General features: G+C 41.6%; 1 protein-coding gene across 2 annotated transcripts in view; it reads left to right on the top strand.

Annotated features, from left to right (window-relative positions):
- Positions 1–1,457: 1,457 nt before the first annotated feature.
- Positions 1,458–27,345, top strand: part of ITGB1 (integrin subunit beta 1) — a 44,159-nt gene continuing 18,271 nt past the window's right edge. For both annotated transcript variants that reach the window (XM_043478715.1, XM_043478714.1), the window contains exons 1-6: positions 1,458–1,704; positions 18,121–18,187; positions 20,265–20,350; positions 24,041–24,263; positions 25,709–25,879; positions 26,456–26,694. In XM_043478715.1, coding sequence (XP_043334650.1) covers positions 18,121–18,187; positions 20,265–20,350; positions 24,041–24,263; positions 25,709–25,879; positions 26,456–26,694 — 786 coding nt within the window. In that variant the 5' untranslated portion in view covers positions 1,458–1,704. The remainder of the gene's footprint in view (positions 1,705–18,120; positions 18,188–20,264; positions 20,351–24,040; positions 24,264–25,708; positions 25,880–26,455; positions 26,695–27,345) is intronic.

The following is a 27,345-nucleotide window of genomic DNA, read 5'->3' as shown; positions in this document are numbered from 1 at the left end:
GTGTACAGAAAAGTTTGTTATATATATCACCGAAAAGAACCTGAAAAGAATATATATATGGAAAAGAATCTGAAATATATTCTTTTTCAGATTCTTTTCCATTATAGGTTATTACAAGTTACTGAATATAGCTCCCTGTGGTCTACAGTAGGTCCTTGCAGTTTCTGATTCATATAGAGTAGTGTGTATGCTCATCCCAAACTCCTAATTTATCCTCCCTCCCCGTACCCTTCGGTAACCATGGGATTGTTTTCCTATGTCCGTGAGACTATTTCTGTCTTGTAAATAAGTTCCTCTGTATCCTTTTTTAGATTCCACAAATAAGGAAACATCATTTAATCTCTTAAATGTGCTCATCCATTAAGTGGGAAAAATCATTCTTGTTTCTTTAAAGGTTTCCAGAGATTACCTAACCAGAGATTTAATTTTGCTGGCGAGCCATGGGCAACATTTCCACAGATGGGGTTGTCTTTTTTTCCCTCAAGATTGGCGTTCAAATGAGCACCACAGCTTCTATTCTTCGCCAAATGAAACACTGCTTCTCAGTTTCACAAATCTCATCATTCGAGTTCTGCTCCCAACAGGGTGCTGCCGCTCACCACGTGGCAGTGCTCATTTCTGCTAACCGGACGGCAGCCTGCCAGCAGCGCGTTCTCAGTAGCCGGGTTTCAGTATGATGCCGGCCGGCAGAGGTTTCCATCCGCTTATCAAAATGTGCCCAGCCATGCTTCTTTTAGCTGTCTCTTCTCCAGCGCCCCCGTCCACCTACTAAAAAAGTTAGGATGAACAGAAACTGTATCAAGAATGAACTCTTCCTTCTCCTCCCTGTTCCCCATAAATGGACCTCCAGATGAACCTCACAAAAGCTGCTCCTCAACTCGCCAGTTTTTCTCTACAACTTTCTTCATCTTTCCTGGCACCCGTTTCCTCCTTAAGTCTTCCCCTCTCTCAAAGACGTAAATCAAGCAAATCCTCCCACCAGAAAAATATCGGCTTTAGCTACCTCCCTTCCAAAGGGAAACGTTTTTGGCCCCACGAAGGCTTAACAAGGTGAGTGACTAAGTGTTCCGATCTGTCCGAGCCGGCTCCTGGGAGGCAGGGCTTCCAGGGTTCAAACCCGGGCAGTCCAGGGCCGGCCGGCCCTCCGGCCGGACAGACGTGGGGCTTTGGAGAAGCAGCGCCTAAGGCAGGCCGAGAGCGATATTAAGGTGAACAGGGCCAGGCAGAATCCTCCCTCTCTCTGTCTGCTGCAGAGGCAGGAGGCGCCGCCGAGGTTTCGGCGGAGCCCGTGGCCCGGCTGGGCCGCTCCTTTGTCCCGGCGGCCCCCGCCCCTCGCGCGGCCCGCGCCACCGCCCCCCGCCCCTCCCCCTCTAAGCCCCCCGCCCCTCCCCCTCGCTGTCCCCTCCCCCTCCCCCGGGCGCGGCTGACGCGGCCCGAGAGGAATGCGCTTCCGGAGGGCGAGAGGCGCGGCGGCGGCCTGAGGAGCGGGATCGCCGCGCCAGGGAGGCGGTGCCCGGGGGGTCGTTTCCTGCCGGGAGGCGGCCCCGCGCCGCCGAGTCTCCTCCTCCCGCCCGCGAGGAGGAGGAGCCGCCGCCGCCGCCGCCGCGCCGGAGCCCGGGAGGCCACGCCAGCTCCGGACAGGCCGAGCGGGAACCGCGGAGCACAGGCCGAGCCGATCGCGCGGGCCGGACGCCGCGGGAGAAGGTGGGCCCGGGAGGGCGGGCGGCGGGCTCGGGGCGCGGCCGGGCTCCCATGGAGGAGCAGGCGTGGGGGCCGCGGCCTCCGGGTGGATTCCAAGCCGTCGGGCGGGGGAGGAAGTCGGGCCGCGGCCGCTCCTGGACCTTCCCGGCAGGGGCGCTGTCCTCGCGGGGCCGCGGTCGCGGAGGCCGGGGAGTCGGACCCACCACTCGGACGCTGGGCTGGGCGCGGACGGGCCTCCGTGGACCTGCGTCCGGCAGCAGCCTCGGCTGCCGGGCCTCCCGGCCGGGACCACTCACCCCGGCTCCAGCCCCACGTCCCGGGCGTCGCCGTGCCGCTGGGCACCGGAGCGCCGGGTGGGCGCGTCCTGTGGGCCCTTCCCCTAATGCTGGGTGTGGGCGTCGCGGCAGTGTCTAGGGCTCCTGCCCGGCCTGTGCCTGATTCGTGCCATTTCCTATGCTTCAGAACAAGTTGTATTTTTAAGAATGGTAGTATTTAACGCCTGAGCAAGTTTTTTTCACCAGTTTTGTGCTTTTGCGTCAAAACCTAGCGCTAGTCTTTGTGATCATTACTAGTAAGTTACACTCGTTAAGGCTCCATTTCTTCCATCTGTAAAATGGGAGCAGTACCTACCTATACTAATAATAAAGCTAGTAATTATTATAATGAGGACAGTGAGGGCCTCTATGCACTTTACCTTTATTTTGTCGTTTAATCCTGGAACCGATCCAAAGAGGTAGGTGTTGTATTTAATCCCTGTTTTACAAATGAAGAAACTGAGGCACAGGGCGCAAAGGTGGTCATTGAGCTGTGATGAGGACAACCCATGTTGTCCAGCAACCCATGTTTGAACCGCAGGTAACCTTGCATAAGTACAGTGTAGTGAAGAGAAGATGTAAGATGGAAGACACTTAGCTCAATAAATATTAACTCCTTTTCTTTCCTTCTTGATGTAGTAGAATGACTTTAAAAAAATCTCGCTATGTAATTGATGATATTATCAGTAAGGTTTCTTTGGATCTGCTTTCTACATAGATATTAGATGGGTAGAATTATTGTTATTTTTTATTGTTTTGATGGTACAATAATAACAAATGCTAAGTGAATTTCGATTAGGAATTTTTCTTAAACTGAATCCAGACTTTGCAATAGGTTGTGTATTAGACACTTTAGAAGTGGTGAGGGAACTTGACTTGCAAGTTACCTATTCTGGATCTGTGGCCATCAGGGCTCACAGGAGTCAGGGCTGGCTTAAGAGTCCTACCGAAATGTTCACATTTGAAAATAATTTTAGTTCACTGATTAATAACTGAGGGACTGAAGGTGATTAGCTGATAAACAGAAAACACATGAAACAAATCAATGTTTTAGTTACAGGCATTTGAGGAGAAAGCCATTATACCCACCCTAGAATTTAGTATAAAATGGAAGATGTAATTAGAATGCTAGTTAAAAAGACGGGATGTGGTTAATACTTTGCTTCTGTAAGTAGCAGACTCCAAATTCAGTCATCAATGCTGATTTCACAGACTTAAAGTTTTTGTAATGTTGATTCTTTTTAAAAGAATGTTTTATTCTGTATTGTTTTCTAATCCCCTCGGTATTCTGTGTGTGGAAAGTATAGAATCATTAAGATTGAATAAATCATTGGATTTAGGTGGCTTTCTCCTCAGCTTTCTGGTCAGGATATTTAAAAGCTGCCCCAAATTAGTGTCATTGAATGAACTTGTAGTCCTATATTGGGGTCGATAAATTCCTAATTACTTGGACAACTAGGGCATCTGGTTACTTTATAAAATACTGAAAATTTAAGTTTCAGGTGGTGCTTGTTTTCATGGCATATGTGTGGGTGCATTAGTTGTTCATGACTACTCTGCTGGAGTGATGAGGTGAAACATGAGATAGTTAAAGTTTTAGAACTTTTGAGTTCTGCTAATTGATACTTCTGAACATGTAACAAATTCAATTAGTATCTGAGAGGGTTCATGTGGACTGATTACCCCACTCTGCCTGGAGGGTTAGGATCTGTCTGGTTGTTAGTGGAATCCTAGATTATATTGTGCAAATGTGTAAATATCTTTTTTTGCGTGAGCAAGTCTATTCTGACTGGTCATATGTTTTGGGGTTTTGTCCTTGTATGTTGTTATAGCAGAGGTGGGAGTCTTGGGGTCCAGAGGGTGGGCTGATTGGGTAAGAGTCCAGAAGAGTACCTTATTCTTCAGAACCCTGAAATGATAGCAGTATCTATAGCTGTAGAAAACTGAGAAAATTATATATCTAGGTTACAGGAGTTGCAGTGCGGAAAACCTTGAGAACCTTAGCAGTCTTAGAATTTTCAATAGATAAGTGAAAAAGGTGGTATTTCTTGTTCTGGAGCTGTATGCAAGAGGAGCCAAGCTATACTTTGCAGGTTTCTCATCTTTTAAATGTGAGTAATTGTGAGAGTTTTGCAGAGTTAAGTTTTATTTATAAAATAGTACAGAAGCCAGGTACTTCTAAGCTTTAGTTTTGGTTTGTGGCTTTGGAAGATAAGGTTAACTATATTTAGCAATATGCTAAAGCATATGTATATCATCTGATCAAGAAATGTGTGTAAGTGATAAACTGTTTCAAATATGCATAGTGCATGCATGTATAAACACACAATTATTGAACTTGTCTCATTATACAGTCTCCAAAGTGCAGCTTCCTGGACCCCAGGGATGTATAAAATAATTCACTGGATGTAGGAAGAAAATATTAGACCGACTGTTTTTTTAATAAAGCTTAAATTTATTATTATGATTTATAATATCTTACCACAGTGCTGTAGAAGTACATGTATTTTAATTTATAAATACATATTTTGGGGTACACGTATTCTCAAGTTTCTTTTTGTTTTTGTTGTTAAATAGTAAAAGGAGTATTAAAAAGCTTTGGAGATCCTTGGCATGGGGGATGACCTGGGTGGGGCTACAAGAACTACTTATTTTGGAGCGTGGACAGGTCAGACTTGGTGTCTGAGGTAAGAGGAGAAAGGAACTGCAGTGGCCTCTGTGTCTGGTTAGGAGGTGGCTTGTCCGAGGTGGGAAGCGTGACCGCAAGGGGGTGCTGTGCGGCTGGCCGCCTGGATCAGGGGCGTGCTGAACTGCTGAGATGCCGGGAGGGTAGTTGACTGTGAGGACTGCGAGCTCACAGCCGGCAGTCTGGTTGGGAGCCTACGGTTTGGGGGTTCTTAGTCTGTACAGGCTGACGCTCTGGCTGCAGATTAAATACTGCAGGGCACGTAGAGTGAAGAGGTGCCACCGAGGGGCCCTGGAAGCACTTTCCCAGTCAAAGGCTGGGTGGAGGAAAAGGAATCTAGAAAAAGCATTTCCCTTCCTCAGTTTGTTTGAATTACTGGTTCCTTCCTGTGATAGCTTAGTGGGGGACTTGGATATTTTCAGGTTTTTCCTTTGATGAGCTTGTTTGAGGTGAAGAGAGCAGCATCTTTAGAGAAGCAGTTTGATGTAGCAGAGGCTTCTTGATTGGGAAACCTGGGCTTTGGGCAAGCTCGGACTGAGCTTCTCCGGGACGTTTGTTGGAACACCTCACCTGGAAAGGGCTCTGGTTTCTGTGTCTACATTGTAGAGTGGTCTCTTGGTTTCTCTTTCTATTGCCCTGTGAGCTGAAGGCCAGCTGCTGTGTGACCTGACTCTACAGAGGACAGGTCTTCCCTCTCCCGTGAGCAGCCCTTCTCTTGTGCCCTTGCCCCAGAGGGCATGTGGTGTGCCAAGTCACGGCTTTGAGAAAGCCTGCAAGTGCTGGCCAGTCAAGTCTGTCACTCTTAGCTCTCTGTCAGGATGGAGCTCTGTTGTCAGTAACATTTTAATCTGCTACTGTGCGAAGTGCCACTTCCCTGAGCAGTGTGGTGCTTACTGGGTGGAGGGCCGGAAGCTGACCTGCACCTTGCAGTTGAGGGTACTGTCTAGTTGGGATACATTGTTTTCAGTTTAGGGAAATGTAGCAAACACCACAGGATGTTTACACAGTGCATTGTATCAGGTAATTCTAATAGACTTTGAGAAAGAGATCAGCTTTGGCTTAACTGGTTTTGGGGGGCCCTGAGGAGCTTGGAATGGTGTGACCAAAGAGACAAATATAGATGATGACATGGTCAAAGGACAGTACAGTTAGAAGGTAGAATACAGTCTAATTTAGCAAATAAATATTGTTTGATTACTTTGATATATGATCATACATATATAAATACATATGCCTTTATGTAATAAATACATACAAATAAAATGAAGGATATTTAAAATGAAAGCCTGCATTCTTGCCCTCCAACTCTAGTCTGGTGTGGTTCACAGACGTAATTACAATTAGTTGTAATAGAAATTTGAATTAAACAACACTGTGTTACTGAGCATACCAAAGGTTTGTCATTTTTGTGCCAGACTCTATCAAGACTATATTTTGGGACCAAAAAAAAAATCTACTTATGGTGGTTGAAAAAATTAAGAATGATGAGAAAAAGTATTTGGATGTATGGAGGTCACATTTCCATGTATAAATGTTATTGAATGAATACATAGGTAACTTAAGCTTTCATACTCTTTGTAAAATTAAGAATAGTAATTTATTAGCTCTCCAGTATTTCACAGTTTATTATTTATTTCAGATTGTAATTTCTTTCCTTCCCCAAAGGTGTAGTGGTGGGTCATATTTGATTATTGGAGGTGGAGATTGTAGTTTTCAGAGTTGCATTTAGTATTATGTTATTTTAGGCAAACACAACAGGAACAGTAGGGAGTGGACTTGTGCTCACTAAAGCAGTATGGCTTAAAAAGATTGAGAACCTTTTATTAAGTCGTCACTCAGGTTCTAATGTTTAGAAGTCAGTGAATGAGTTGAAGAGCAAGAAGAAAATTCAGTAATCAAGTAAGCTGTGATTTATAGATCACTATAAAGATATTTGTTTTACATTCATGATCATATCTTATCCTTGTAACAGTTCTAAGGTGGATATTATTCCCAGCTTTGTGCTAAGTGAGAAATTGAGTTTTACCTGTATTTAGTTAGGTGAAAATGCTTATCTATATTTACTGTATATATATTTAGAATATACTCAGCACTGTGTTTGCTTCAACCTAATACAGGGCAGAGGCGAGATATGACAAAGCATATGGTCAAAGTTTATTAAAGTTTTGACCAAGTAAGAATTTTGGAATGACTTATCTAAAAAGTAGATAAAATGACCCAAGGGAGCATAACTTACAGTTCTGCTTGACTGAAATTACGTGGAACATATATTACTTTCAAGTGCTTGTCGATCCCATTAGTTAAGATGGTAAACTTGTTTTTGCTAGTTCTTTGTAAACTTGCTCCAAAGTAAATTCTTCAACCAAAGCAGCTGCTGACTTACTCTTTTCCCTTCTCAGAGAAAAGCAAAATCTATAGACATAGCCAAGTGTAAAGAAGGAATAGCTCGCTAGGCTAGTTTGAAATATAGCAATTGCTGGGTAATGTCTTATCTTTTGAGTGGAAGGAGGACCTGGGAAGAATTAAGTTCAGGCAACTTTTCATGCTCATTTTGGGTCAGCCCTTAATATTATGTCTTAATAGGTTTATTTAAAATGTTTAACTTTTGCTTGTTTATCTGTTTGACTGCACCAGGTCTTAGATGCAGTATGTGGAATCCTCAGTCTTAGTTGCAGCATGTGGGGTCTTCAGTTGCTGCCAGTAGGGTTTTACTTCCCCCACCAGGGATGGAACCCAGGCTCCCTACATTGGAAGAGTGGAGTCTTAGCCACTGGACCACCAGGGAAATTCCTTGCTCATATTTTAAGTCTTATCCTTTTGCTTATTTTATGAACTTTGAACTTATTTTATGCCCCACTACTTTTTGGAATTTAATGCTTAATCGTTTTTTTTTTTTGGTACTCATGTAAAGGCTGTAACCTTTTTGGTGGGGGAGGTGGTGGTGGTGGTATACCAGTTATCTATTTACTGGATCACTATTGGCTATAACATCATGCTTCTTATTGCCTTGAATTATTTTGAATTCTGTGTGCTCAAGCCTGCTCTTCCTGTCATGTTGATTCTGTTCCTGTATGTTTGAGTTCTGCAGAGTAATTCAACTTAAATTTTCTCCCGTGGCTCTTTCCTCTAGTTTTGTGGTCTTACTGCGTTTGATTGCTACAAAATCTATTTGAGAGTTTCTTAATTCCTTGAAGAGCATAATGAGTTCATTCTTTTTTTTCAGGGAAAATTCTTAATTTTCTCTTTCTGTGCTGTAGAAATTTTTCGTAGTTCAGTTCCATGCCCTGTCTTCCCCCCACTTCCATCTTTATCGTTGAAACTATTTCCCAAGACAGAGTGTGTCCATTCTTTATCTTCCCCTTGCACCACACGGGTGGGTGCTGATGATGGATCTCCCGCTTTCTCGTTTTCATGAGGGGACGGGTAGGCGCAGTTGTTGGTTAGTTGCTCAGTCGTGTCTGACTCTTGCAACCCCATGGACTATAGCCCACCAGGCTCCTCTGTCCATGTGATTTCCCAGGCAAGAAGACTGGAGTGGGCTGCCATTCCCTTCTTGGAGGGATCTTCATGACCCAGGGTTCAAACCTACCTCTCCCTCATTGCAGACAGACTCTTTACTGCTGAGCCACTGGGGAAGCCCCGGACTAGACACATTCTGTTCTGTTATTCTGTGATTTTAAGTATTGGCCCTGTTCTCGGGTGTCAAATTGCTTTTGAAGCCTGTAGCTTTGGAGTAGTCAAACCTTTGTTCTTGGGACTCAACTCAGGCTGATACCACCTTTGGGTAAGAAGGGGTCGGAGCTTATAAAAAGCCCTTTTTTCTTCTGGGTGGGAGTTGGGAATTTTAGAAAGTTTTCTACTTCAGACTTCTATTTATCCTCCACAGTGGGTGGACCCATGGACTTCAAAGGAAATGTTGCCTGTTTGCCTTGGAGTACTTAACCTCCTTTCTTTCCTGTTTCCTCTTTTTTTCCCTTTTTCATCCTTTCTGCTAAGTTTTGTTAATCATTCATTGTAGCTTATTATTTATTTGGGCCATAGACACCTCCAAGGATCACCACCGTGCACCTCTTCCTGCCAGAGAGGGGGAAAATGTTGAGTTTGAATTGTTCTTCTCACAAGGGGAAAGGTGCTGTTGCTCTTGGTGAATTCATCCCCAGCTCTCATTCTCAAGTCTGATGGTGTGAAGCAGAGCAGGCTATTATATGCTCTCCTGTCTGCTTGCTCTGCGTGGGGAGAAGCAGGGTGGACCTCATGGTAATTTCCTGAGGTGTTCCTCTTGGCTCTGTGTTCCTTTTCTGGACTGTGTTGATTTGTAAATAGAATGTGTTATTGGACTATTTACTTTTTTCCTTTTAAACACAGATACAGAAAATAGCGGTGGTGGTACAGACTTGGGATGAATCTAACCTTCTTCTCTTTTCAGGAGAGACTTATAATATACCTCAGTGGGAGTATCTGAATCTATTCCACCATTAAGGTGAAAAGATTTAAAATGTTAGGATATAAAAAAAGGAACCTTTCTTATTGGAAACCTACTTCTGTTGAAAACTTGGGCTTTCAGTTCATGCCTGGGTTCATGTCCCAGCATTGTCAGTTATTTGTCTTGTACATGGTAGATATACAATTGATATTTGACTTGGAAATCCAAGTTGTATTGAATAAAAATGTGCTCTTGTGCAAAGATTTTATAGGAAGAAATCTTCTTGGATGACGTCTTTTTGTACTGTGTCCTTTGGGGCATAGATGGCTTCTGAGCACCCAGTTTTAAAACTTAAAGTAAGTGTATCTCGCCATTTTTTTAAAGTAATTTTTCTCTAAAGCATAATTGTTTAATTTCTATAAATAAAGTACATGTAAAATTTCTAAATACCTGTAAATGTAAAAAGAATATTTGTCATGTTAAGAACATTGATACTAGGTATGTAGCTCATAAAACCATATTTAACCTTGATAAATAAAGATGAGTTTACAGTGGAGATTAATTATGTACAGTTTTTGACAAAGGTAGCAATTGCATGTTTCTAACCACCAGAATGAGATGTTTTGGGAGAGCTGTTTGAGATTATTTATTGTTCAAAGGATGGATTATGACCCTTTGTGTGCGTGCTAAGTTGCTTCAGTCGTGTCCGACTCTATGTGACCCTGTGAACTGTAGCCTGCCAGGCTCCTCTCTCCATGGGATTCTCCAGGCAAGAATACTGGAGTTGGGTTGCCGTGCCCTCTTCCCAGGGGATCTTCCTGACCCAGGGATCGAACCTGCATCTCCTGCATTGCAGGTGAATTCTTTACCACTGAGCCATCAGGGAAGCCCTTATGACCCTTTAGTTAAAATTAAACATAGTAAGAAAAGATATTAAGATGAAGTGCTTTTGTAGGAATGAGACTATAACCTGTCGGTATACTCATGAAATTTGACAATTAAAATAACTTCTGTTGGCTTCCAGTCATTTTGAAGGACCAAGAAATAAACTCAAAGAACATTTTAAGTCCTTTCCATTTCTGTTCTCTGAGTCAGTTCTAACAGTAGAAGAATGTTCTTTTATTTTTAAAATAGTGACTGGGTATGCCTTCCAAATATTGTAGTGTAATGGAGCACAGACTCAGGTCACAGCTTCAGAATTCAGATGGTCTGGTTTCAGTTCTATCTGTGTGACTTTGGAGAAGGTATTTGTGGTTTGGCTTCCTCGTATATGAAACAAAGATAATGTTGTTCCCAACCTCATGGAGTTGCTTAGAAGAGATAGCTGTTATTATTTTTATTAATTATTGTCATTTTTATAGTCGCTTCCAGGTGTTAGAATAAAAGTAAAAATAAAACTTTTTGTTACAAATTGCCATAAATCAACAAAGCTCAATTACCGCATCACTCCTGGGTGTGCCTCGGGTGAGCCTTGCCCGCCCTCCAGGTGAGCAGATGGCCCTCGTGCTGGTGGCTCTCCGTGGGCAGCAGTCTGGGTGAGCCAGACGGGTGTGCAGCCTCCCGGTCTGAGTTTCTGCTACAAGATGTCTCTTCAGGGCAGTTTCCTTCCTCCTCTTCGCCTCTCCTAGACTTGCTTCCCCATACAGAAGAAGAAACCTGAAGTCATTCTTCCTTATTTCTATTTTAATTAGGTGTGTTACTCTCCACCCTGATCTTTTTTTAAGGTGATTCATGATACTAACATTCAAAAATATCTGTGCTGTATTTAGTGTAGTAGTATTAAGGTTTTGATGATTTTATTATTTTACATACAAATTGTTAGAAATATGATTGTTAGGAAGTACAATGATCCTACTTAAATGTGGAACCTAAAATAATTATTTAATTATACTTAGCGTAATAATTAGTATCTAATTAATAGCACCTGGTTAAGCCTTATTATTATTATTTTTTTTAAACAGTATAGGACTTCTAGTAGCTCAGTTGGTAAAGAGTTCGCTTGCAATGCAGGAAACCTGGGTTGGAAAGATCCCCTGGAGAAGGGAATGGCAACCCACTCCAGTATTCTCGGCTGGGAAGTCTCATGGACAGAGGAGCCTGGCAGGCTGCAGGCTCTGGGGTCACAAGACCTGGACACGACTTAGCGACTAAACCACCATCACCATACACAGTATCAGGTTTTGGTGTCATAGCAAAGTAATGTATTAATTTCTATAAAAAGTCAACATTAATCTGTTGTTTGCAGTTGTGTTTTTTTCCAATCCTTATACTTTATCCTTTCTTCCATATCTTGTGTTTCACCTAACATGGGTCAATTCAGAGTTTTTGGTTAAAAATTATGATTGAAGAAAAACCTAAACATTCAAACTCAGTTACTTCTTTATTGAGTCAAGTTGTTGCTGAGCTCCAGCTGTAATGTATAGTAATAATGATAACAAGTACCATCTAGGTATTGCTTATAATGTGCCAGATGCTGTTTTCAATATTTTATATTTACAACTCATGTAAACTTCACATATCCCCCATAAGGTAGAAACTATAGTGTACATTTTAAAGACGAGGAAACTGAGGCACAGATTAAATAATTGCCAGTATCACCTGCTTAGTTAGGGGTTGATTAGAGGTTTCAGTCCAGGCATCTGACTCCACAGTCCACACTCTGAACTCTGAGCTATGCCTTAGCAAGTGGTGGTGATCACTGCACTCTGCTTGCCTTTGTTTACTTTTCTGTGGATACCTCAGAATATCTGCAGTTATCTTTAGACTCTTTGTATATTAAGTATTAAGATACTGGGCTAGGTACAGAGGACACAGAACTGACTTCTAGATGACAGTTCATAAGGCAGGTCAGTCATACACATCTGCAGTAGATGGCAAAGAGCTTCGTACGCTTAATTAGTAAATCTTTTAAACAGAAGTTGTTTGTGTTCGTTTTAATATATGTATGTGTGCCTATATGTCACTCACCTGGCCTAAATCCCCTCCCCAGTTCTTGCCATCGTTGAGATCTTCAGAGTTAATGCAAGTGACACTTCTCACACTCTGTTCTAGCAGTTTTCTTGCTCTTCTAATGCCAGGGGCTTTGAGCGCTGGACTAGAAACCTCACTTCCTCACTGCCTCGGGCCTCCTCTGGTTCCCGTCACTGCCCCTCGGAGCAGTTCTCTGACTCACTCTGGCTGACTGCATCTTGCCTTTCGTGCTTCTGTCTTTTCAACCCCGGGGCATCTCCAGCCAGCCCTCTTGTCTGTTGGTGGGGAGAGAAGCCGGCAGCAGCCTTCTGGTTGGATGTACTGTTGTTCTTTGAAGCCCCTTGGGGCAGACTTTACCTGTGGGGACTAGAACTGAGGCACGTCTTCCTAGTGACCCTTCTCTGGACACACCTTCCACAGTTGTCCCTCAGTATCCGAGGGGGATTGGTTCCAGGACACTCCTCCTCCCCAAGCAGATCCACAGATGCTCATATCTCTTTGAGAGGGTGTAGTTCTTGCATGTAACCTATGCACATCCTCACGTACGCTTTGTCACCTCCAGATGATGCCTGATTCAATGTAAATACTATGCAGAGTTGCCTGTGCAGGGCACATTCAGGTTTTGCTTTGTGGAACTCTGCAATTAAAAAAATTTATTTCCATCTGTTGTTGGCTGAATCTGCTGATGGAACCTATGGATTCAGAGGTGAACTGTATACACTTCTCAAGACTTTTCAGGAAGACCAAGCCCCTGGGCACCCCTGTGGTAGCTAAAGTGCCCTGGCCTTTTCTCTTCTTGGTTCGCCGTCTTCAGCACCTCTCATTCCCCAGTCACCCTCTGAGTGAGCTGCCTGCACGCCTGCTCTCGTCTCAGACTCTGCTTTGGGAACGGACCCCAGCCAACCCAGTTCCCATAGTTGTCTCCCCACCTCGACCTTTTGCCCAAGACTGCCCACCCCTGAAATGTTGCACCTGGCTCTTTAGCCCTTTCTCTCACCTGCACGTGAAATCTAGGCCCTTGACTGTGTCCTCCTCTCCTGCCCCTTCCTCCTCCTGCCCTCGCTCTGGAAACAGTGGCATTAATTCCGCAGTTTCAGGTTGGAGTCTGAAGACCCATGGAAGGTAGTCTCAGCAATTTGACTGTACAAGAATTTCTAAAAACTTTGGGGTTTTGTGCTAATAATTAGAATAATAACCAATAAGTGGATGATCTGGTTGGCCACCTTATAACTGAGTGTGTGTAAGTAGTATTTCAGTGCCTATGTTTGTGTTGCCTGTGTATGTAAATGGCTTTTGGTTCATGATGTACAAGCGCCTAGAGTGTGAGGCATTTTATATCTAGCTGAAAGTTGGCTTGTGTATACTTAAGTGGATTGAAAATTGTTATCCCTAGGGTATCTATACTAACAGTTTGCTATTTAAAGAAGGTCTGTGTATTAACTAATTCCGAGAAACTCTTCTTTCCTGGGCTTCTAAATAATGTCCAAGAAAAATGACATACGGTTTAACATATTTCAGCATAAGTTTTGAGCACTGATTTTGTACCAAGCACTTACAGGTCCTGTCACTGAAGACACAGGAAAGATTGTGTTCTTGGCACTTAGAATCCATCAGGGCAGATTATTACCAGGTAGTTTCAGGTGAGATGAGTGTTAGAAATGTGCCTTTATAGATCAGGGTGTCCAGGACCTGCTGGGTCTCAGCACCGCTCCATAATCCTGTTGCATCGTCTTGATTTTCTTCTGTCTGCCAACTCCCCTCCCCCTTTCTCCCAGCACCTGTCCTTGCTTCCTGTTTCAGGAAGAAACATAGCTGTCAGGCCTGACCTCGCTCAGCTTCTCACCCCCCCTGCCCTGACTTAGAGAAAGATGCTATACCTCTCTTCAGGGAAGTGAGCCCTTGTGCTCCATCCCTCTTTACTCCAAGGAGCCTGGCTCTGGCACTGTTTCCTTTCTTCTCTTAGGTCTGCCTTCAGCTCTCCTCTCTGTCCAGGTATTCTTCAGTCTCATCCATCTTCAGAATTTCATTGCCACCCACAACTCTTGGGTTTGTGTCTCTAGCCCTGAAATCCTGAAAGCCACACCCGTAGGTCTTAACTTCCCACTTAATATCTTTCCTCGGTTTCACATCGGCATTTCACAGTCACATTTCTAAATCAAAATCAGTATTTTCTCCCCTAACTCCATCTCTCTCTGTCTTCCTTATTTGAAAGTGATGGTCCTTTCTCTAGCCATTCCTTACCTAAGTTGCTGTCTTCCTTACCTAAGCAGCCTCAGATTCCCCCAAGCACCTCTGTCTGTCCGTTGTTACTCTGAAGCCTGGGCAGTACGCTCTGTAACTGTCCAGTAGCTCGTGTCTTGCCATTCATCCTCTGCCCCACTGGTTTTCTGCCACATATATGTTGTCGTGGTACTACCCTGAGCCATTTTTTCCCAGCTTCCCTGGTACATGTAGCATAGAATCTAAACTCTTAGCATGAATGGCATTTAAGACTCTGTAACGTTACTGTAACCTCCTGCCTTGTTGGTCTCGGTCTCTGTTATTTCTAGCTTATAATTTGTGAAAAATACTTAAGTACTTTAAGTTTTTTTTTTTTTTTTTTAGCTCTATGACATTTTAAGATTGTAACATAATGTAATTTATTCTTATTGTAGAAAATTATGGGGATAAAATAATCACTCACCCCGCTGACCAGATTTAACTACAAGTAATGCTTAAGTACATTTTTTCTGTAAAGTTAGACCAAATCAATTCCAGTTTGCGGAGAGAGAGAGAAGTCACCCAAACATGTCTGTTTAGTAATGAGATTGGAAAGAAGATACTGCAGTTCTTGTCATGACTCTGGCCTTGACGTGCGGACCTCTGGCCTGGGGTGTTTGTCTGCAGGGCCGGCTGCGGTTCCAGTCTCCGGGAAGCCTCGGAACTTGTCCTGGCAGGTTGTGACATCCTCAGTGCACTTTGCTTATCTTCCTTACGGAAACCATCGTGTCACATTATAGTTATTTGTAATTTTTGTCTTTGAACGGAAAATTCCTTGAGACAGAAATCCTTGTAACTCCACTAGGGCACAGAACCTGGCAGAATTTTCCACGGAAGCTCTTCCAGGAGGAGGGGAGGAGCTAGTAAAGTCGATGGGAATAGAGCATGTTACGGAAGAATGGTGAGGTGTAGTCAGTGACGCTGTGTGCATTCTGTCGGTGGTAACTGATGTGTCTCCAGGAGGCAGACACCCGTTACACAGGTGGAGGAGGAGCTAGAGACCCGGGTTCACGGCTCTTTCTAGACCTTTGCTCACGAAGAGGAGGAGAGTCAGGGTTAGGACAGGACCTGAAGGCTTCTGTCACTGGGGGCCCCTCCTTGGGAGCTGTTCTTGTGGGGAGACTCAGGGCGCCTTTCTCAGCCTGAGAGTCATCGGGGAGACTGGTAGGTAGTCACCGGCCCTACCTCCAGAGATGGGGGTTTTCAGGCCTGGGGTGCTCCTCGGACCTCATGCTGACCAGTGTTGCCTCGGGGCATCTGGAAGTCTCGGGATCTCTCAGGGGGCCGTCCTGCCCCCGCCTCCCCTCGCCCCGCTGCCTCTTCACCACCCCTCTTCTCAGGGCCACTCGTCACTGCTCTGTCTCAGCTGTGTGGCCCTTGTGACTTTCCTTACCCTGGCGGCTGCCTTCTTCACCCCCTGTGGCTGCTCCCTTTCCTGGGGAGGAAGCCTGGCCTCTGCAGGCCTGGCGGCCGCCCTGGGGACAGCACCGCTGGTCCCGAGCTGCCCTCCCCCTGCTGCTCCTGCCGCCCTGCACCCTGCGCTGTCTGCTCTGGGGTCGGAGCTCTTCAGAGGCGAGAGGGCTTCAGAAGGCTGAGCTTCAGCGTGTCAAGGTTTATAGAGGAAAAGACAGCGGCGTTAAGTAGTATTTTAAAGCCACGGGACCTAAGAATGTCAGGAAATATTTTCTGCTACCTAGTAACTTTATCTGAGTGGTCTTCTATGAGTTGTATGACATTTTAAAGGTTTTCCAAGGTAGTCTCCTGGTCCTGAAAGTGATCCAGGTTGTATTCTGAAGACCCATGGATCAGAGTCCATATATGGACCAGATATTTGTTCTGTTGCCTTCGTGTGGAAACTACTCAGACGCTCCATTCATCACAGTCAGGCATTTTTTCGGGTGTCTTACTGTCCAGGGCCTTTTAGTCATAACTTTGGAATTGATAACATTATTTGAGCTGCTCAGAATCATAGTCCGCGTGGATTTATTACACATTGAACCTTTTATTCAGGCCTTAAAAGGTGAACCGTCAGTGACCCTCAGCTTCATTTGGGCTTCTGGATGCGTAAGCAAAACTGGGACATAACAGAACTGGCTGTTCTGAGCTTGGTTGCAAAGTGGATAACTGTGCGAGTTATTCATGCTGCTTTTCTCTGGAAAACCAGAAAATGCAAGCAGCATTTGGCAGCAGAGGAAACCCAAGGAGCCCAGAGTAGAACTTTAAAGCGTTTTTCTGGAGCTGTGGTATTGTATCCTGGAACAAAAGCCCCTGAAAAATGAGGGCTTTTAAAGGAATTTTTTTTTTCCCTTATTTAAAGGAAATTTACCAAGAAAGAAAAAAATTCCACACAGTTACCCCACCATATTGTTTTTAGTAAGAAAGTGAAACGAAGAATATACTAGAACAATTTAAAAACAAATGAACTCATTGTCTTCATATTATGCTTATATCATCTCCAGGACTCTGGTTACTTTATATGTTTATATACTGTTATTTTTACATACCTGTCATCTTAAATGTGTTCTTTGCATCCAGAAATTATTCTGTAAACCTTGTGGTGTTGCTGCATTTTGTTCTTTTGACTCCAGTAGTCCATGAAGTTGGTTCAGTTAGGCCTTTGCTCATTGTGCATCTTGGGTAGAGGACATTGGCATTTTTGACTGTTATCAACTTGCTAGAGTTCTATACTGAAAGTGTTGTGCATATATATCACCTTTGATATTTTAAATTATTTCCTTTGGATGAGTTTCTAGTAGTTAGCTTACTAAGCCAGAGGGCAGAAACATTTTTAATGGTTTTTGATATAGATTGTTAAATTATTCCCCCCAAATTGTATCAACTTACAGAGCCATCTCTGGTTTCTCTCACCCACCTGCAATAAGTTTTTATTAAGTTTTGTTGGGTTAAAAAAATAAAAAAACCTTTCTTTTACCTGCTAGGTTACCTTATATTGCTTTAATTTATATTTCTTTGATAAGTAGTAAAGCTGATCTTTGTTCAAGGGCATGTTATATTTGCTTTTGGGTTTTTTGCGTTCTTGTGGAAGGGGCAGATGTTACTACAGTGCAGTCCAAGAGCAGTGACCAGTTAGAGTTAGTGACCTATGACTTTAGCTGTGTTTAACCAACTCTGGTAAGATGTAGATTAAGGTTGTGAAAAACTTTAATTCATATGTTTATAGATTTAGAAACTGTAGATAGTAGATCTGTAAACTGTAGGCAACTGAATATTTTACAAATTTCATGCATAGAAGTTGATTTTCTTAAAAAGGAAATAGTTACAGGACATCAGACACAAAAACTGAATTGGGGGCTTGTGCAAGATGTTGGTCTTACCCTTAGAAGAAAAAGATTGAAACATTGTAAGCAAGCTGGTGACATGATCAGGATTCTGACAGTCTCAGTCACACTCACAATTCAGTGTTGAGATAACTGAGGCATTGGGATATGCCCAATTGGCCACTTCGGAGTCACAGGAGGTAACAGATTCCATGGGACAGAGACTTAATACATAGCTTTTAGGTGTAAGGATGCTTGACATTTTTTTCCTGAGCACTGTTAATTAAATATTAAACTATATTTGATTTGGAGAAAAGCAAAACTGGATTCTGGGAACCTGGGGCGAGAGGAGGAGGGTGAGTACAGAGAAGGGTTGGGGTAGAAGATGTATTATGTTTATAAATCAGAAAATCAGGTGAGTGGGAATGATTATGCTTAATATGTTAACCCTTTTTTAAAAAATGTAACATTGTGCATTTTATATTTCAGATGAATTTACAACTGATTTTCTGGATCGGATTGATTAGTTCAGTTTGCTGTGTGTTTGGCCAAGCAGGTAAGAAAAAAGTTGCCTACTTGTCTGTTCAGTGTCTTGTATCACTTTTTGACCACTTAGATTCCTGGGAAAACCTAAAGCGGGCGGTCCTGCGCCTTCAGAAGGCCTTGCAGCGGCCCGCCTCTCTCAGAGTCGCGGGCGGGGCTCCTTCCGGTGCCTGCCAGGTCCTTTGGCAGGTTCCCCACCCACCACCCAGAGTGATGACAGGAATAGAATGTACCACAGAGAGATCCTTGGGGGATGTAATAGAGTGTGTCAGTGAACACGAAAGCAAAGGCGTATGACATCTTTGGAAGGAAATAAAGTAAATGTGTAGAAGAACAGATTATGAACTATCCACTACTGTCTGAAAAAATGAAAGGAGGGACAGTTGGTTTTCCAAAAGATGTTCTTGCTGTTTGATCAGAAGTCTTGCAAAAAGTTGGTGTTGTATAGAAGAGGAATGGAAAAATAAAGCTGAAAATATATTTAATCCTCTCAAAAACCATGGTGCACCCAAATCTAGAATAACGGATGTCCAATTTTTTGTTCTCCAAATCTCAGAAAATACACTGCATAGAACAGCTGTTTGATACTAGAGATGAGGGAAGTTATTAATAAATTTAAATTACATAAGACCAACAGTAACATAAACCAAATTATCTGTATGTCAAAACACCAAAAAATGAGAAGCTAAATAAGGGTTTAATTTCACTCACAAGTGTAGAGATCCAGTAAAAACAATTAAAAACATGATGATAGAAAACTTTGCAAAAGAAAAATAGAAAATTTACAAAATAAATGGCCAGGAAAAATATGGGAAAAAAAAAAGGAAGCCTTAAATAACCAACAATTGATGTTCTTATTTATACATGTTAAATGCAAAGAAAATCTTTGCATTAAAAAGGGAATATGGTGTGTGTACATTGCTTGTGAGGATGTGTGTTTGAATGTTATTGCTGGAGAGAGGTTAAAAGTTAATTCTTTTCACCTCAGTGTTTCTTTTTTTTTAAATTTGTGATAAGGAAATTGAGTTTTACATGATAAGAGCAGTCATCTGAGTGGGTTCATGCATGTGTACGTATGTGTATATGTGTCGGGTTTATGGACCACATGAACCATGCAATTAAAAATAATAGAAATTTACCCATTCTGTAGGCTACATTAATACAGTGGCATATGTAATCTTTAAAGCCATGTTTTTAAAGAATTTGGAATGAAACAAGTATAAAAAGTAGTATATAAAATGTATGTCCTCAATTTCATTTAAGTAATGTCTGCATGCTTCCTTGCTATTTTTTTTTTTTTTTCCGCCCGTGCCGGAGGCCCCTGCGCGCAGCTCGGAGCGCGGGCAGCCCGGGCAGGCCGAGGCCCCTTGCTATTTTTTGATTTATCTGCATAGACAAAAGACTGGGGAAAATATACAAAAAATGTATTTCCTAATGAGCAGATTTTGGGTGATTTTTAGTTCTTTATGCTTTTACATATTTTCCAAATTTTCTATAATGAGTGTGTGTTGGGTTTATAATCAGAAAACATACATTGGAGACAGTCCATGTTAGTGTGTACTACATGGCAGACATGCTGATTCTTACACGGATTTAAAGAAATACATGACATACTTTGAACACAGACCTGAAAAATCAAGTTGTTATGGATAGGATGAATATGGACATTTCAAGTATTTACCAAACTAAAATGAAGCAACCTGGTTGGAGGGGGAGTATGGGTATGGTGGTATGAGTTAAATGGAAAGAAATACCACTTTACCCAGTGGTAAGAAAACTCTTGACAATTATGACCAACTTGAGAGAGCCTGGAATTATACCTTTGGGGGGAAAAAAAGGACAAATGTATAGATGAAGGGTACCTAGTCTTTGCTGTAGAAGATAGGAAAGATAACTGTCTTTTTATTGTTCTCTGCACCAGAATGATCCAAAATCACCTCTCTTTAGTGGGTAGGTCTGAGTCAGTTTAGTAACTAACTTCATAGTATTTCTGTATCATGTTCATGTATATTGTATTGTCATTGTGATCCTGATCTTTCATTGTTTTCTCTCTTGAACTTAAATAGCCTAATTTTTCTTTTTCCTGACAGATGAAAATAGATGTTTGAAAGCAAATGCCAAATCATGTGGGGAGTGTATACAAGCAGGGCCAAATTGTGGATGGTGCACAAATTCAGTAAGTCAGATTGATTGTTCAAGCCTTTCCATTCATTCCTTGTCACTTAGTGTTGCTCAGAACTACTCTTGAGAAGTGCTCGGTGTGACTGCTCACTCACTCAGTGTTGGTTGAACGAGTCGGCTCCGTGCGTGGCCCTGTGTGGTGGGCTGGAGCTGTGCTGCCCCGCGCGGGGCCCACTAGGCGTGTGCGGCGACGTGAGCACCTGGGAACTGCTGTTAGCCTTCAGACATGCCAGAGATCAAGGCCTTGGGGTTTAAAAACTCATTCAGGTTGAAATGTTCATATTTTTCATATATTAATTTCTCTGTTTTTCTGCCTCGGTGTGGCTATTAGACAACTTAAAAATACATATGTAGCTCACTTTCGTAGCGTGCATTATGTTTTGTAGCCATCTCACGGAACTGTTTTAGATTTTCCCTTTTTTATGATGGGAAAGGTATAATTAATCTGCCTAATTGTGTGTTAATTAAACTAATATGCACTTGATTTATATCCTAAGAAAAGCCCATTGAGGTTAGGGTTTAAATTTTATTTTTTGTCATCTCTATATATTGCTTAACATGGCACCTTCCACAAGTTTAGTAAGTGTTGAATGAATGAATGGACAATGAACATTAAGTTGGAACTGGAGGTAAAGGGGAGTCATTTTGAGGATATGTAATTTATTTACAGAGTGAATAATATCAGAAGGTTGAAGGCTTATTGTTTGTTTTTACTTAGGCACCTGAGTAAAAACCCCACATTCAAATGCCTGCATTGTGGCCGTTACTGGTCATGTATCAGATGTTTCATATTATTTGACCTGAAAGACAAAATGAGAAGTTTTTGTTTGGTTATTTCAAAATTTTTCTACTGGCAACTTTCTCTTCTTCAAAAAACAGTGTTCTGGAATTAAGTTGGAGACAGTGGAGGAGACAGGGAATGCCTTGAGTTTGTCTCAGACAAGGCTTACTTAACTGAAACCTCAGGTTTTCTTACCTGGAAATTGAGCATGAGCTGCCTCCTTTGTGTTGGCACAAGAATGGAGAAACTTAGCAGTTTCACTTAGATGATCATAAATAAATAAGTGGTACTTGCTGTTCCCAACAATAGCATTCATTTTATGAAGGTTATAGTTCATCTGGGGTTTAGAGTTACCCTAGTCAAATTATTCTTTTAATAATTTAGCCTTTGATCTTTGTGGCACAGTTCTTGAATTATTAAAGGTATTTTGGGATATGTGTACTTGAGTTTCGTGATCTGAATTTCCTGGATTGGCTAATAATTGGAGATGGATGGTGCACTGGGCCTGTCCTTTGGCAGCATTTTAGGTTTGATCATACATGAAGGGAGGGCAGCTTTGAACTTTGAACCATCAGACCTATGGCATTCCCTTCCAGTTGTTTTTCCAAGTACAAAAAGGCTCTCATTTAGTGTTACGTTTCCCTTAAAAAAAAACTGATCAAAACTATTGTGTATTCTTTTTTATGAATATCCTCACTTTATGCAGCACCATGAAATCGATAGATAATAAATACCATATAAAACTGAATACAAAGTGACCCTAAATGAAAGGCATTTCCTCGTTTTCCTAATGAAAAGATGTTAAAAAAGACTTTTGGCCAACTAAACAACTTTTAGCGGTATATGTGAAATAATTAAATGGCTATTATAAGTACACATTTAAAAATGATATGCACAAATATACATGTATACACTGTTGTTGTTCCCCTTTCTCGTACTTATGAAAAACTTATTTAGAATCTTTACATCTTAGGGCTTCCCAGGTGGCACAGTGGTAAAGAATCCACCTGCTAATGCAGGAGTTGAAAGAGATGTGGGTTCGATCTCTGGATTTGGAAGATCCCTTGGAGTAGGAAATGGTGACCCACTCCAGTATTCTTGCCTGGGAAATCCTATGGATAGAGGAGCCTGGTTGGCTACAGTCCATGGGGTCGCAAAGAGTTGGACATGAGTGAGTGCACACATGTGTGCACACACGCACACACATTTTTTTTCCTTCATTTTTTTTATTAGTTGGAGGCTAAGTACTTTACAGTATTGTAGTGGTTTTTGCCATACATTGACATGAATCAGCCATGGATTTACATGTGTTCCCCATCCTGAACCCCCCTCCCAGCACACGCACGCACACGCACACACACACACACACACACACACACACACACATTTTAACAGCAGTTTTTTGCTTTCACTAAAAGTACTTCTGAGTTATCTGATAAAAATAACACATTTTTAAAAAAAATGGTAGTAATGAATATTTATTAGCTGCTGTTTATTTTCCAAGTACAGAGAAGATCCTGGATGCATTATATTAATGCATTTCTAACACACCTTCCTATTATAAACAAGAATATATTTTGTAGCTATTTCTGTTACTTAAAAATTGTAACTTTTTGTTCCCTGATTCTTTTGGCAAGCATTATTTTTTTTTTCATTGAGATGTTGATGTATCATATATAAATTTCAGGCGTACAACATAGTCACAATTTTTAAAGGTTATATTCCATTTGTAGTTATTGTAAAATATTGGAAAAAAATAAAAATATTGGCTGTATTCCCTGTGCTGTACAGTATACCCTTCTTTTAATTGGAGGGTAATTGCTCTACAGTGTTGTCTTATTTTCCGCTATACCACAGCATGAATCAGCTACATGTGCACATATGTCCCCTCCCTCTGAAACCTCCTCCCACCCACAGGTCCTCACAGCGCCTCGCTGAGCGCTCTGTTGTACGGCAGCTTCCACGAGCTGGTTCACACACGGCGGTGGATCTGTGCAGGGCCACCCTCCCAGTCCATCCCACCGTCCCTCCCCCTCCCCTGTGTCCACATCTCCGTTCTCTCCATCTGCATCTCTGTTCTTGTAAATAGGTTTCTATTTCCAAACCCTGGAAATAGGGTTATCTGTACCACTTTTCTAGATTCCACATAAAACCCATTTTAAAATCACGTCACTACTGGAAGTTTTACCCCACACCACAAGTACCATCTACATAGCATTACAACTTTTTGTTTTTAAAAAATTCACCCAATGGAAATATATTCTGACCCTGTTATAAAATCATTTGCTATTTTTTTTTTTTTAGTAAATTCTGAAAGGCTTTTTCCTAATAATAGCCAATAGTTTTTTTTTTTTTAACCTTCCAAGAATACTTACTAATTTCTGTTAGTAAATTTCTTGGTCTCCTTTTTAAAAAAGGTTTTGGGCTCATATGTTTTCCCTAATATTGAGTTACTAAATATCATGAAGGAAAATGCTATCTAATATGAAAGACTTCTAAGAATTTTTCTAAGGGAAATTTTGGGAAGAGTATTTGTCTGTCATTTGGGCATGTTCATTATTAATGATTCTTAACCCTGCTGAATAATTTCACAAAATTTCTTTGAGTAGATACTCTGAATTTGAATATGAAACAGTTAAAATATACACTTAAGTCCTACTAAATATTTCTAAAATAATATAGTACTAGTTATATATTAGTAATAAACATACTGCCTTCAAGGAAAAATGTTTTTGTTTTGTTTATTATGGTTTGGATGAAGGGAACAACATTTTGCTTAAAACCAGAGACGAAGTACATTAGACATGTTACCTGATTTTTGCAATTTAATTGGTTATTTACAATTATTTAAAAGGTTTGACCATTTTATACCATATTTATACCTGTATTTTACATGTCATTTAGACATTTTTACAAGAAGGTATGCCTACATCTGCTCGATGTGATGATTTAGAAGCCTTAAAAAAGAAGGGCTGTCATCCAAATGACATTGAAAATCCCAGAGGCTCCAAAGATATAAAGAAAAATAAAAATGTAACGAACCGAAGCAAAGGAACAGCAGAGAAGCTGCAGCCAGAAGATATCACTCAAATCCAGCCACAGCAGTTGGTCCTGCAGTTACGATCAGGTGTGGAAATCTGACTCTAGGAGTGCCTTTGGGTCCACTTGAGCTTCCAGACAATGTTATATAAGTTTCTGTTGAGAAATGTTGAGTATGTAAACTTTTAGAAATGTTTTGAATTTTTGGCAGATATAATTTGTCAGACCATGTACCTGACATGTTGCCTAATGTCCGCAGTAAATTCTGTTAAAGATTCAGAAAGTATTATTAATAGATTTAGTGGGTTTTTTAAAAATAAAAATACCCATCTTCTGGTGTAACTATATAACATAAAGATAACATTTTAATCTATTTTCTCCTTTGTTTTTGTACACTACTGTTAAAATATTAAGGTTTTCATAAGACTCTGTCACAGTCCTGCATCTGGAAAAAAGAAAAAATATGCCCCATTCTCTTCTAATCTCCAGCCCCTTCCACTCAGAGGACTCACTTGTGCCCTCCCCGCTCCCTCCCCTGTTGCCCTCTCTTCAGCCTGGTGCCTCTAGACCTGCTCTGGCAACCTCTGCTGGCACCTGAAACCGCCAGCCCGATGGACCCTCGTCAGGCCTTTTTATTCCTTTATTTAACTCTTTTGTACAAATGATGCCTTTGAGCTTCTCAAAATGTTCTCTCTTTGGCTTCTGCGGTAACACTCCTGCTTTCCTTCTTATCTCTTACCAGTACCTTCCAATCTTCTTTCTGTGTCTTTTCTCTTCCTTCCTCTTTGTAGTCCGCTTAACTGTTGGCTTTCCTCTCATGGCTTTGAAGCCCTTTGTGTGCTGCAACACAGACTTTTTTCCTCTCAAGCTCCAAACACAGTTGTCCAACTGCCTACTAGAAATCTATATAGAGAAAATCTGCAAGTTAAAAACTAAATTACCTTTTACCCAGACCTCTTCCTACTCGTGTATTTTCTGAGTCTTTTTCATCTCTTCTGTGTCCTTATTGGTTTCATATCTTTATCCTCTTTTTTTTTTTCCCCCTATAATTTCTTAACAAGTTTGTCTCTTTAATCATCTTTAAAACTTTTCATCAGGTTTTCTTAAGTGAAAATCAGATTACTTTATTCACTGCACACAGTGCATCCCATAGACAGAGAAGAGTCTTCACTTGACAGCGTCAGTCTCTAAAACGTCCGGTGTACCCTGCCTCACCCACCCCGTCCAGTTTGTGTTGTTCCCTATCTGTTTTCCTTTGTCGTAGTTAGCACCCACTATTTGCCTGTCTTGCCCACTGTAGATTGGGAATGCTGTCTTTTTCATCATTCCTGGGGCCTGGCATTTTAAGTATTTGTGAATAAAAAGAGTACACAGCCATTGATTGAATTACCTATGGAATGCCCTGGTTTTTGTAAAAACTATGTGAATAATACGGTTTATTCTATAGTGTTGACCTTATCAATCTGATTTACTTGTCTTTTCCATTTGCTTTTGATTGCTGGCAAGCTAGTTTTCTAATCTCTCATTAATTAGGGGAGCCACAGACATTTACACTAAAATTCAAGCGGGCTGAAGACTATCCCATCGATCTCTACTACCTCATGGACCTCTCCTACTCCATGAAAGACGACTTGGAGAATGTGAAAAGTCTGGGAACAGATTTGATGAATGAAATGAGGAGGATCACTTCAGACTTCCGAATTGGTAGGAATTTTGAGAAGATTAATAATTTTCATTTGTGTAAATCTTGGCAGTTTCATTCTTCACTACATACATGTGAGATTAGGACGCTGGGTTTTAGCTTTTTCTTTCTGAGAGGACTGATACTCCTGTCACATGGCTAATGATTTTTCTGCCTCCTTGTTCCTCTTGTTACTATAAAAAAGAAAGAAAGAGTCACTCAGTCGTGTTTGACTCTTTGTGACCTGTGGGCTGTAGCCCGCCAGGCTCCTCTGTCATGAAATTTCCCAGGCAAGAATACTGGAGTGAGTTCCCATTCCCTTCTCCAGGGGATCTTCCTGACCCAAGGATGGAGCCTGGATCTCATGGATTGCAGGCAGATTCTTGGCCATCTGAGCCACCAGGGAAGCCCTTCTTACTACAGGCTGCCATGTTACTTGACACACATCACACCACATAGATAATAAACTGCATGTTTGTTGTTACAGGAATTTATTCAGTCATTTGCTGATCTTATAAACATGTTGATTACTTGATTTTTTTTAATGTGGTTTAACCATCCACCCTCCATCATCACTGCATGTGTATTTCCCTCCACAGGGTTTGGCTCTTTCGTGGAGAAAACTGTGATGCCTTACATTAGCACAACACCAGCTAAACTCAGGAACCCTTGCACAAATGAACAGAACTGCACAAGCCCATTTAGCTACAAAAATGTGCTCAGCCTTACTGATAAAGGGGAAGTATTTAATGAACTTGTTGGCAAGCAGCGCATATCTGGAAATTTGGATTCACCAGAAGGTGGCTTTGATGCAATCATGCAAGTTGCAGTTTGTGGAGTGAGTGCATTCATTCTCTACAAGGGGATATTATTTGTGTGGATTTTAAGTGTGATTTGTCTGTCAGAAAATATTACCTTAATTTCTATATCATACTGATATATCCCTTAAATTCCCTCCCAACTGCAAGTGGTTTAAAAAAAAAAGCATAGTTAATCCGGATTTTGAAAGCCAAAATGCTCACCATTTGAACCAGTGGGACAGGGTAGCTTTAGCTGGTGTTCTGGGTTTTTTAAAGAGGCTCAGGGTACCCTGGCTTTCCAGCTTTGTGACAGAGATTGTGTTGGGGTTATTTGAGACGTCACCAGGAACATTAAAAATGCTGAAATAGATTGTGTGTGAGACACCATTTTCCTTTGGTTAGTTTTCTTCTGCTTATCTTTGAGAGGCATCTTCCCCATGTCTTAGTAATTTAAAAAGAAAGTTTTAAGTCTTAATTTGAAAGCTATATGAGAATAGATATTCTGAGAAGTCATATAATGTTTGTAATTTTAATTACAAGATTTTCAGTGACAGTAAGCTGATCCTCCATTGGACTGGTGGTTAGAATTTTTTGACCCAATTACCAGCTGAAAATTTTAGGTGACCTTTTAATGATGTAGCTGAGGACGGAAGTAGGAAACATTGTGAGCTAGATGAAGTTTTATCTGT

This window comes from Cervus canadensis, chromosome 10, assembly GCF_019320065.1.
Source record: "Cervus canadensis isolate Bull #8, Minnesota chromosome 10, ASM1932006v1, whole genome shotgun sequence".
Taxonomy (NCBI): Eukaryota; Metazoa; Chordata; class Mammalia; order Artiodactyla; family Cervidae; genus Cervus; species Cervus canadensis.
The sequence above is the reverse complement of the archived record's forward strand: the minus strand, read 5'-3'. Positions and strand labels throughout refer to the sequence as shown.